At 43.9% G+C, this 12,524-nt stretch overlaps 1 protein-coding gene across 1 annotated transcript; it reads left to right on the plus strand.

Annotated features, from left to right (window-relative positions):
- Window positions 1–6,898: 6,898 nt before the first annotated feature.
- On the plus strand, window positions 6,899–7,633 carry LOC139765340 (casein kinase I gamma-like). The gene has a single exon (XM_071692718.1). The coding sequence runs from the start codon at window positions 6,899–6,901 to the stop codon at window positions 7,631–7,633; it is 735 nt and encodes a 244-aa protein (XP_071548819.1).
- The last annotated feature ends 4,891 nt before the right edge of the window (window positions 7,634–12,524 follow it).

The following is a 12,524-nucleotide window of genomic DNA, read 5'->3' on the forward strand; positions in this document are numbered from 1 at the left end:
AAAATGTTATATAGAAACTCCAAGATCATCTTCATATCTTTTACATTATACGTGTTAACTGTTATAAGAAGTCCAAATGAAATGCAGGGTGTGTATCTAAGTAGAAATAAGGTAAACACTTTTTTGTGTCGTAAATGAAACTGGAATAATAAAAGCCAGTACACAATGAGAGCAGCGCTCGGTACACTGAGTGAAATTAGTTCTCTGCATGTAGAGGGAAATTAGGTGGCTAGCCAGAATATTATAAAGATTTAATCTCCATCATAGTAAGTTAGTTCATTGTTTAAGTTGGATTTGAACTATGGATACTGAGGCGTTCAGTGGTCGACGGAACATTAAAACCGAGCAAACGTTAACTCCTACATATGTGTGGCCTCTGACCCGTACGTGTGGCTGAAGCCCAACCATCTCAGTTATGCAGCAGGAGGCCAAGTGTAGCAGCAGCAGCACCAGCTGGTCACAATAACGCCAGACAAGCACTCAACACCAGCGGTGTCTCCTGAGAAACCATGACCACAGTGAACACAGGTGAGTCCCAGACTGTTGTGGTGATGGTTTGGTCGTCGACTACCGCTGCTCCCTACCTACACCAGAGAACATAGGGAAGGAAACTTGGGAAGAGAAGAGATGGAAGGGCTGGAGAAACAGAAAGAGGGAAGCAAAGAAGGGAAAGAATGGAGAGGATGGTAAGGGAAGTAATCTGAAGGGATATCGGAAAGAAATAGATATATAACAAAGTGAATGTAGGAGGAGGAAGGGGAAGAGAAACAGTGGGCGAAGGATAAAGGTACAGACACAGGGTAAGACCAGAGTCTTTTACTCTTGACGCAAATGATATACCAACGAGATGGTATTGGCTGAATGTATTTAATCATTGTGACGACAACAGAAGATAAAGAAAGTAGATTAATGATTGTCTTACACAATACACACACACAAACCAGATACGTTAGTTAACAAACTCAAGTACTGATGATACTTTTTAACGCATAATCTGTATAATTCAATGCGAGCTTGAGTTATTTGCTCACATGAGTCATTCAACGTTTTCTTTACCATCATAAGATATATCAAAATGAGCTGGAAAATTTAGGAATTTTAGAATGGGTTCATGGATAAATTCACAAACTGTAAGATAATCAGTGTAATCATATGTCCATCTTTCATGCACTATGGTCTTCCTCATTAAACAACTTACCAAACCATACAGTCTTACAGAGAGCTATTGTTGTCGAGTTTTCCTTACTAGTCATCTGTTAGCAGACATATTGTGCAGCTGTTGCTGGACTTCGTCTGCTCGGGGTTAGGTTAGCAGACATATTGTGCAGCTGTTGCTAGACTTCGTCTGCTCGGGGTTAGGTTAGCAGACATATTGTGCAGCTGTTGCTGGACTTCGTCTGCTCGGGGTTAGGTTAGCAGACATATTGTGCAGCTGTTGCTGGACTTCGTCTGCTCGGGGTTAGGTTAGCAGACATATTGTGCAGCTGTTGCTGGACTTCGTCTGCTCGAGGTTACACCGCGAATGAGTCACCAAATCCCTTCAACTGGAAGTAACACAACCTAGGAACTGCAGGAGCTCCTGGACACGGGGCTCTTTCTAGAAAGGCGTCCTGGGAAGAGTATCAATAGATGCAACATATTATATACAACTGCTAACGTGTAAATGATGACATATAGATAGATAGACTGTGCGCACAATCATACTAAGCACACGTAATATCTGTTCTCTTCTTCCATATTCAGATTAATCCATTCATAAAAAGTTTAGTCCCGAAAGATTTGTACATTTAGTAAGCAAGTCAGTCAACGTATTCATTTTAAAGTCAATAAAACTCGGAATGTCGTCTGGTGAAGTGATTGTAAGTACACACCAGGACAACACATGTGGCACCGTGAGCAGGCGCTGGCAAGGTCGTCCTCTGGATACAGCTGCTCTCACTGCTGCTGCTCCTGCCTGACACACTGCCAATTTCCCTCATAGCAACTCGCTAAGGCTCATATATGACTCGTAATAGGAAGAAATTCTAGGTAAATCCACATGTTTCATACGAGTTTCCATGAGTATGAAAGATTAAGATCATAGATCAGAAATAATTTTCTTTTAAATCTCCTCAACGATAGTTATGTGATGTTAAACTACTGTCAGTTTACATGTTTTTTGAACTATAATTGCTTCTAGATATACAACTGAATATATAATGAACAAAAAACTAGGTATGCACAACTGTATATCCATCAAGGTCAAGTGAACATACGTACGAGAGAAAACACACCAGAAACATAATGAAATCATGCTCTCTCTCTCTCTCTCTCTCTCTCTCTCTCTCTCTCTCTCTCTCTCTCTCTCTCTCTCTCTCTCTCTCTCTCTCTCTCTCCAAAAACACACAACTTAGAGAAAACAGGTGACATGAAACGCTTCTTTTCCTCCTCCATGAAAATGGTCATGAAATTGTTCCATCCCTCAGAAAATTTGATGTCCAGATGGCTTTCACACTTAACAATACGGTGAAAACCAACCTTATCCAAGATAGCCATAATTATGGATGTGGCTGGTAGTGTGTACAGTGTCCCTTGTTAAGGTTGTATGATGGCCGGACTTGGAAATGTTTACAAACACGTATTATTATCTAACATAAGTCAAGTGTTTAAGTCGGCCGCCATATTAGTGCATTACACCAGGAAAAGGTCTCGTTGATCACACATCTTTGATATATCATTAATCTTCTTTACCTTCTCCTCATCTCTCCTCATCCCTTATTTGCCATATCCTTAATTTTTTCCCTTACCCATATCCTATTGGTTTTCCCTCATGCTCCTGTCCTCACTACCCCTATCTTTCTCTGATCTTCATCCTGTCTCGTCTTCCTCTGTATTCCACATCTTATCTGTACCATCATATCTCCTTCCTCTCCCTGCCTGCCTTCATTGCTTTGGTCTTTTGTTCATCCTTTGTCACTTGTAAGGCTGTTTACTGTGTCCCCTTCTGTTCTATTCACTTCCCTTTTCCTGTTCTTTCTTTAACTTTATCCTTCCTTCCTTCAGCATATTTCTTTCTTTCAACTACAAAACGTTACAAGTGCAGCATGTGACGGTGTGTGTGTGTGTGTGTGTGTGTGTGTGTGTGTGTGTGTGTGTGTGTGTGTGTGTGTCTGTGTGTGTGTGTCCTTATGTTTGAGTATGCGTACTACGTTCTCATTCAGAAGCCAACACACACATAAATGTGTAGATCTAAAAGTATTTTCATGAGACATGTTCACAAAAACTATTGGCTGCCCTGGTAGCATACTGCCCACACAATCATCATCCATTTTCTCGGTATGCCACATGATGTCAGGTTGACCTCCGGCAGTTCTGTGGTCCTTACTTTGCACGGTAGAAAGCAACACTCACAATATACGAAGGTTAGGAGAGACATTCACGGTTCACCGTCGGTACTTTTAGTCACAAAGCATTTCCCACTTTTCTTGACAACAACCTCCGACCCATCCAATCATGAGTTATAATTTCTTTCTTCCAACTTTTGATATAAAATTATTGTTGTGAACATGTGTGGTTGGTGTTAATGTTGTGTGGGTGTTGTGGATGATGTGTGGATGGAAGGTTATTTAGCTTAGGTAATGTTGATGTGACATGGACGCTGTTGATATGATGTGTGTATTGTTGATGTGGTGTAGGTGATGTTAATGCAGTGAAGGTGGCATATACTCATTGTGAGTAATGTTGATGTGGTGTAGGTGATGTTAATGCAGTGAAGGTGGCATATACTCATTGTGAGTAATGTTGATGTGGTGTAGGTGATGTTAATGCAGTGAAGGTGGCATATACTCATTGTGAGTAATGTTGATGTGGTGTAGGTGATGTTAATGCAGTGAAGGTGGCATATACTCATTGTGAGTAATGTTGATGTGGTGTAGGTGATGTTAATGCAGTGAAGGTGGCATATACTCATTGTGAGTAATGTTGATGTGCAGCTGCAGGTTGTGTTGATATGTGGGTGTATTTTCATTCAGCCTGGGTGATCTTATTGTGATGTTGATGGTTTGGATATGGTGTTGATGTGGTAAGGGCTACAAGTTCTTTACCTTGGCTGGAGTTAATAAGTGTTGCTGATGTGATGTGGGTAGTGTTGATGTGCTTGGCGTAGGTTGATGTACTTCAGGTGGCGTTGATTAGGTGGTCAAGGTGTTTTATTTTCACTGCAATGTTTCTGGTACTAATACGGTATAGGTGATAAGGATATGGTATGCCTGGCGGTGATGTGTGCTTGGGTGTAGTTAATGGTGTGGTAGTTTGGGTACTGTGTACCTCATGATCCTCCTACATGTTCATCACAGGGTCATACACCTCACCAGTCCTCCAGGTCCTGCCTCCCGTCCCACGGAGGGCAGTCCCTGCCTCCCTCTGTTACTGTGTCTTATAATCCTCTCAAATGTTATGTGTCTGCCAACAACTAATGGAATGAATATCTTCTGGTGAAACAGATTCAACAGAATTAATGCTAATAAATAAACTGGTTATCTAGAAATTCCTCTTGTATCAGGCTACAGACTAGCTGTCAAATTACAGGAAAGTTCTAATGCATTTTATCCGTACAGGTGACGAGTGTCGCTTCAATGTCTTAAAATGTGCCACATTTCCTGTCTCACTTTTTTCTTTCCTTTACAAAAATACTTTTAGAAAACGGAGCCACCACAACACGTAATGAACAGCCGAGATGATGAACAACACGTCATCAGCAGCCCAGATGATGAACAACACGTAATTAACAGCTGGGATGATGAACAACACGTAAAGAACAACTGAGACGATGAACAACACGTGATGAACAGCTGAGATAATGAACAACACGTAATGAACAGCTGAGATAATGACCAAAACGTAATGAGCAGCTGAGATGATGAATAACACGTAATGAACAGCTGAGACGATAAACAACACGTAATGAACAGCTGAGATGATGAACAACACGCAATGAGCAGCTGAGATGAAGAACAACACGTAATGAACAGCTGATATGATGAACAACATGTAATAAACAGCTGAGATGATGAACAGCACGTAATAACAGCCACTAACTCAAGCACCAGAACCACCAACTCAAGCACCAGAAACACCAACTCAAGCACCACAACCACCAACTCAAGCACCAGAACCACCAACTCAAGCACCAGAACCACCAACTCAAGCACCAGAGCCACTAACTCAAGCACCACAACCACCAACTCAAGCACCAGAACCACCAACTCAAGCACCAGAGCCACTAACTCAAGCACCAGAACCACCAACTCAAGCACCAGAACCACCAACTCAAGCACCAGAACCACCAACTCAAGCACCAGAACCACCAACTCAAGCACCAGAACCACCAACTCAAGCACCAGAACCACCAACTCAAGCACCAGAGCCACTAACTCAAGCACCAGAACCACCAACTCAAGCACCAGAACCACCAACTCAAGCACCAGAACCACCAACTCAAGCACCAGAGCCACTAACTCAAGCACCAGAGCCACTAACTCAAGCACCAGAACCACCAACTCAAGCACTAGGACCACCAACTCAAGCACCACAACCACCAACTCAAGCACCACAACCACCAACTCAAGCACCAGAGCCACTAACTCAAGCACCAGAACCACCAACTCAAGCACCAGAACCACCAACTCAAGCACCACAACCACCAACTCAAGCACCAGAGCCACCAACTCAAGCACTAGGACCACCAACTCAAGCACCACAACCACCAACTCAAGCACCAGAACCACCAACTCAAGCGCCACAACCACCAACTCAAGCACCACAACCACCAACTCAAGCACTAGGACCACCAACTCAAGCACCAGGACCACCAACTCAAGCACCACAACCACCAACTCAAACACCAGAACCACCAACTCAAGCACCAGAACCACTAACTCAAGCACCACAACCACCAACTCAAGCACCAGAGCCACTAACTCAAGCACCACAACCACCAACTCAAGCACCACAACCACCAACTCAAGCACCAGAACCACCAACTCAAGCACTAGGACCACCAACTCAAGCACCAGAACCACCAACTCAAGCACTAGGACCACCAACTCAAGCACCAGAACCACCAACTCAAGCACCAGAGCCACTAACTCAAGCACCAGAACCACCAACTCAAGCACCAGAACCACCAAATCAAGCACCAGAACCACCAACTCAAGCACCAGAACCACCAACTCAAGCACCACAACCACCAACTCAAGCACCAGGACCACCAACTCAAGCACCAGAACCACCAACTCAAGCACCAGAGCCACTAACTCAAGCACCACAGCCAATAACTCAAGCACCAGAACCACCAACTCAAGCACCAGGACCACCAACTCAAGCACCACAACCACCAACTCAAGCACCACAACCACCAACTCAAGCACCAGAGCCACTAACTCAAGCACCAGAACCACCAACTCAAGCACCAGAACCACCAACTCAAGCACCACAACCACCAACTCAAGCACCAGAGCCACCAACTCAAGCACTAGGACCACCAACTCAAGCACCACAACCACCAACTCAAGCACCAGAACCACCAACTCAAGCACCACAACCACCAACTCAAGCGCCACAACCACCAACTCAAGCACCAGAGCCACTAACTCAAGCACCACAACCACCAACTCAAGCACCACAACCACCAAAATTGTAATACTTTGTAATATATATATAAATATACACACACACATATATATATATATATATATATATATATATATATATATATATATATATATATATATATATATATATGATTTAAAAAGCTTATATATTTGTTAAATTTTTACATAAATAAATGTAATCAGAGCAAAGTGGCTAATTTTCATGTATATAAACGTCCAAATATTTGGTGTATGTTACCTCTATCAGAATGTGGGAGATGCAAGTTGTCTCTGGACTGGAGGTTGATAAGATCATCTCACACGGCCAAGTCTTGGGTTGTGGATGTGTTGGAACAGCCCATCTTGTGAGGTGGCACAACAATGAGGCCGTCATTAAATTGGGCCATGATGGACTTTTGACTCGACACGACTTGGAAATGGAAGCATATTTTATGCAGAAATTGAACGGCGCTGGAGGAGCCCCAAGACTTCTTGGAGTCTCTTACGATCCTTTGTGTCTTGTACTATCCTTCGAGGGCCACCACACGCTGCAGAAACTCTTGAAGGACCATCATTTATCCGACAGATACTTGGGTCTGATCGGGCTACAGATCTGCTTACGTTTACAAGAGGTTCACGCCCTGGGCATCATACATTATGACCTGTACCCCGGTAATATTCTAGTAACCCTACCACACCACCTTTCACTCCCTCCAAAGATCAATATTATAGATTTTGGAATGGCATCATATACTGCATCTACCATTGCCCACCTGCCTAGTGAAGACAGGTACCTGGCTCTGACGAATGGTGGCGTTAATGCCTGCCCCTACACTGTAAAGGATGATTTGAAGGGCTTGGCCGATATGTTTCTCGAGCATATTTTCCCCTCCATGCAAGAGGAGGCTCCATTATCTGCACGTAAAGTGAGTGTGGCTGCCTCAGAGGGGCTGGTGGACAATATGGATGAGCTGGTGGCTGGTCTCAGGGAAGCGTTTCTGTGAGGCCCGCACACCTCCACCTCGTATGATCAAGTCACCATATACATGTGCAGCAAGACGTGGACTCCCTCGTCATGAACTTACCACAGTTACTTATAGATCCTCCCACACTGGACGGACAGACCAGAGGAGGCCCTCAAAACCCTCCTCCAGCAGGTCAACCATGAAGGCCCGCTCATTCGTGTGACCACGTATACTTTCCTACATGAATTACCTTCGGTTATATTAATCCTGCCACGTCTTGGTTCTGCCGGATTTCCCTCCCGGGGGGGGAGGGGGGGTTTAATGTGCTATTCTTTTCTGCTACTGCTTTTAGAAATGACCGTTTTTATCTTTAACTTATCTTATCAATTTGTGTTGAGGTCAGACCAACCAAACTCCCCCTCCCCCCTCCACACACACACACACACACACACACACACACACACACTCATACACACACACACCCTTCACATAAACCTCGAGTCTCTAAGGTCTGTGGATATAAGTATTTCATAGCGCCTCTCTCTCTCTCTCTCTCTCTCTCTCTCTCTCTCTCTCTCTCTCTCTCTCTCTCTCTCTCTCTCTCTCTCTCTCTCTCTCTCTCTCTCTCTCTCTCTCTCTCTCTCTCTCTCTCTCTCTCTCTCTCTCTCTCTCTCTCTCTCTCTCTCTCTCTCTCTCTCTCTCTCTCTCTCTCTCTCTCTCTCTCTCTTTAAAAAGCGAGATATACATAAGTATACTTATGTAAGTAGGAGAGATGGCCAGAGAGCGTTATTGGATTACGTGTTAATTGACAGGCGCGCGAAAGAGAGACTTTTGGATGTTAATGTGCTGAGAGGTGCAACTGGAGGAATGTCTGATCATTATCTTGTGGAGGCTAAGGTGAAGATTTGTATGGGTTTTCAGAAAAGAAGAGTGAATGTTGGGGTGAAGAGGGTGGTGAGAGTAAGTGAGCTTGGGAAGGAGACTTGTGTGAGGAAGTACCAGGAGAGACTGAGTACAGAATGGAAAAAGGTGAGAACAATGGAAGTAAGGGGAGTGGGGGAGGAATGGGATATATTTAGGGAATCAGTGATGGATTGCGCAAAAGATGCTTGTGGCATGAGAAGAGTGGGAGGTGGGTTGATTAGAAAGGGTAGTGAGTGGTGGGATGAAGAAGTAAGAGTATTAGTGAAAGAGAAGAGAGAGGCATTTAGACGATTTTTGCAGGGAAAAAATGAAATTGAGTGGGAGACGTATAAAAGAAAGAGACAGGAGGTCAAGAGAAAGGTGCAAGAGGTGAAAAAAAGGGCAAATGAGAGTTGGGGTGAGAGAGTATCATTAAATTTTAGGGAGAATAAAAAGATGTTCTGGAAGGAGGTAAATAAAGTGCGTAAGACAAGGGAGCAAATGGGAACTTCAGTGAAGGGCGCAAATGGGGAGGTGATAACAAGTAGTGGTGATGTGAGAAGGAGATGGAGTGAGTATTTTGAAGGTTTGTTGAATGTGTTTGATGATAGAGTGGCAGCTATAGGGTGTTTTGGTCGAGGTGGTGTGCAAAGTGCGAGGGTTAGGGAAAATGAGTTGGTAAACAGAGAAGAGGTAGTAAAAGCTTTGCGGAAGATGAAAGCCGGCAAGGCAGCAGGTTTGGATGGTATTGCAGTGGAATTTATTAAAAAAGGGGGTGACTGTATTGTTGACTGGTTGGTAAGGTTATTTAATGTGTGTATGACTCATAGTGAGGTGCCTGAGGATTGGCGAAATGCGTGCATAGTGCCATTGTACAAAGGCAAAGGGGATAAGAGTGAGTGCTCAAATTACAGAGGTATAAGTTTGTTGAGTATTCCTGGCAAATTATATGGGAGGGTATTGATTGAGAGGGTGAAGGCATGTACAGAGCATCAGATTGGGGAAGAGCAGTGTGGTTTCAGAAGTGGTAGAGGATGTGTGGATCAGGTGTTTGCTTTGAAGAATGTATGTGAGAAATACTTAGAAAAGCAAATGGATTTGTATGTAGCATTTATGGATCTGGAGAAGGTATATGATAGAGTTGATAGAGATGCTCTGTGGAAGGTATTAAGAATATATGGTGTGGGAGGAAAGTTGTTAGAAGCAGTGAAAAGTTTTTATCGAGGATGTAAGGCATGTGTACGTGTAGGAAGAGAGGAAAGTGATTGGTTCTCAGTGAATGTAGGTTTGCGGCAGGGGTGTGTGATGTCTCCATGGTTGTTTAATTTGTTTATGGATGGGGTTGTTAGGGAGGTGAATGCAAGAGTTTTGGAAAGAGGGGCAAGTACGAAGTCTGTTGTGGATGAGAGAGCTTGGGAAGTGAGTCAGTTGTTGTTCGCTGATGATACAGCGCTGGTGGCTGATTCATGTGAGAAACTGGAGAAGCTGGTGACTGAGTTTGGTAAAGTGTGTGAAAGAAGAAAGTTAAGAGTAAATGTGAATAAGAGCAAGGTTATTAGGTACAGTAGGGTTGAGGGTCAAGTCAATTGGGAGGTGAGTTTGAATGGAGAAAAACTGGAGGAAGTGAAGTGTTTTAGATATCTGGGAGTGGATCTGGCAGCGGATGGAACCATGGAAGCGGAAGTGGATCATAGGGTGGGGGAGGGGGCGAAAATTCTGGGAGGCTTGAAGAATGTGTGGAAGTCGAGAACATTATCTCGGAAAGCAAAAATGGGTATGTTTGAAGGAATAGTGGTTCCAACAATGTTGTATGGTTGCGAGGTGTGGACTATGGATAGAGTTGTGCGCAGGAGGATGGATGTGCTGGAAATGAGATGTTTGAGGACAATGTGTGGTGTGAGGTGGTTTGATCGAGTACGTAACGTAAGGGTAAGAGAGATGTATGGAAATAAAAAGAGCGTGGTTGAGAGAGCAGAAGAGGGTGTTTTGAAATGATTTGGTCACATGGAGAGAATGAGTGAGGAAAGATTGACCAAGAGGATATATGTGTCGGAGGTGGAGGGAACGAGGAGAAGAGGGAGACCAAATTGGAGGTGGAAAGATGGAGTGAAAAAGATTTTGTGTGATCGGGGCCTGAACATGCAGGAGGGTGAAAGGAGGGCAAAGAATAGAGTGAATTGGAGCGATGTGGTATACTGGGGTTGACGTGCTGTCAGTGGATTGAATCAGGGCATGTGAAGCGTCTGGGGTAAACCATGGAAAGCTGTGTAGGTATGTATATTTGCGTGCGTGGACGTATGTATATACATGTGTATGGGGGTGGGTTGGGCCATTTCTTTCGTCTGTTTCCTTGCGCTACCTCGCAAACGCGGGAGACAGCGGCAAAAAAAAAAAATATATATATATATATATATATATATATATATATACATATATCATCCCTGGGGATAGGGGAGAAAGAATACTTCCCACGTATTCCCTGCGTGTCGTAGAAGGCGACTAAAAGGGGAGGGAGCGGGGGGCTGGAAATCCTCCCCTCTCAATTTTTTTAATTTTCCAAAAGAAGGAACAGAGAAGGGGGCCAGGTGAGGATATTCCCTCAGTGGCCCAGTTCTCTGTTCTTAACGCTACCTCGCTAACGCGGGAAATGGCGAATAGTTTGAAAAAAAAATATACATATATATATATATATATTTCTTTTATTTTCTTTTTTTTTTTTTTTTTTTTTGCTGTCTGGCACGTTTCGAGGTAGCGCAAGTAAACAGACGAAAGAAATGGCCCAACCCACCCCCATACACATGTATATACATACACGCCCACACACGCAAATATACATACCTATACATCTCAATGTACACATATATATACACACACAGACATATACATATATACACATGTACATGATTCATACTGTCTTCATTTATTTATTCCCATCGCCACCTCGCCACACATGGAATAACAACCCCTTCCCCCCTCATGTGTGTGAGGTAGCGCTAGGAAAAGACACCAAAGGCCCCATTCGTTCACACTCAGTCTCTAGCTGTCAGGAAATAATGCCCGAAACCACAGCTCCCTTTCCACATCCAGGCCCCACACAACTTTCCATGGTTTACCCCAGACGCTTCACATGCCCTGATTCAATCCACTGACAGCACGTCGACCCCGGTATACCACATCGATCCAATTCAATCTATTCCTTGCACGCCTTTCATTCCCCTGCATGTTCAGGCCCCGATCACTCAAAATCTTTTTCACTCTATCTTTCCACTTCCAGTTTGGTCTCCCACTTCTCGTTCCCTCCACCGCCGACACATATATCCTCTTGGTCAATCTTTCCTCACTCATTCTCTCCATGTGACCAAACCATTTCAAAACACCCTCTTCTGCTCTCTCAACCACGCTCTTTTTATTTCCACACATCTCTCTTACCCTTACATTACTTATCGATCAAACCACCTCACACCACACATTGTCCTCAAACATCTCATTTCCAGCACATCCATCCTCCTGCGCACAACTCTATCCATAGCCCACGCCTTGCAGCCATACAACATTGTGGGAACCACTATTCCTTCAAACATACCCATTTTTGCTTTCCGAGATAATTACCACAAATCAAATGAAAAGCAATTTCCCAGCACACAACATAAAACTATGTTAACACAACCACAAGTGCATTTAACCACAAAGGCAGCTTAACTTATATAACAAAATCGTTCTGCTCCCCTGCCACACCACCACACCTCGGGGAAGAGCCACTACACCTCAGGATGCCGTCTGGCATGAGACTGCCGTGGAAGGCATCGGCACCGATATATAAAGGGTTGGTATGAAGCCCGCTGGGCTTGTCTCAGTGAGACGAAGCAACAAGGACTTGAACTAATGAATCCTAACGAAGGACGATCTGCTTCCAACGTGGCAGAGAGGCAGTGGTGTGTAGTATGGAGGACAAAATAATGTAAGAGTTTTGATTTAAACAAGATCTTAGGAGAGTACATGATACCTCCCCCGAAAGAGAACTTTCCTG

The sequence above is a fragment of the Panulirus ornatus genome, chromosome 54, assembly GCF_036320965.1.
Source record: "Panulirus ornatus isolate Po-2019 chromosome 54, ASM3632096v1, whole genome shotgun sequence".
Classification (NCBI taxonomy): Eukaryota; Metazoa; Arthropoda; class Malacostraca; order Decapoda; family Palinuridae; genus Panulirus; species Panulirus ornatus.

Excerpts from the sequence above, each read along its gene's own strand:
- LOC139765340 (XM_071692718.1), top strand. The coding sequence starts at position 6,899 with ATGTGGGAGATGCAAGTTGTCTCTGGACTGGAGGTTGATAAGATCATC.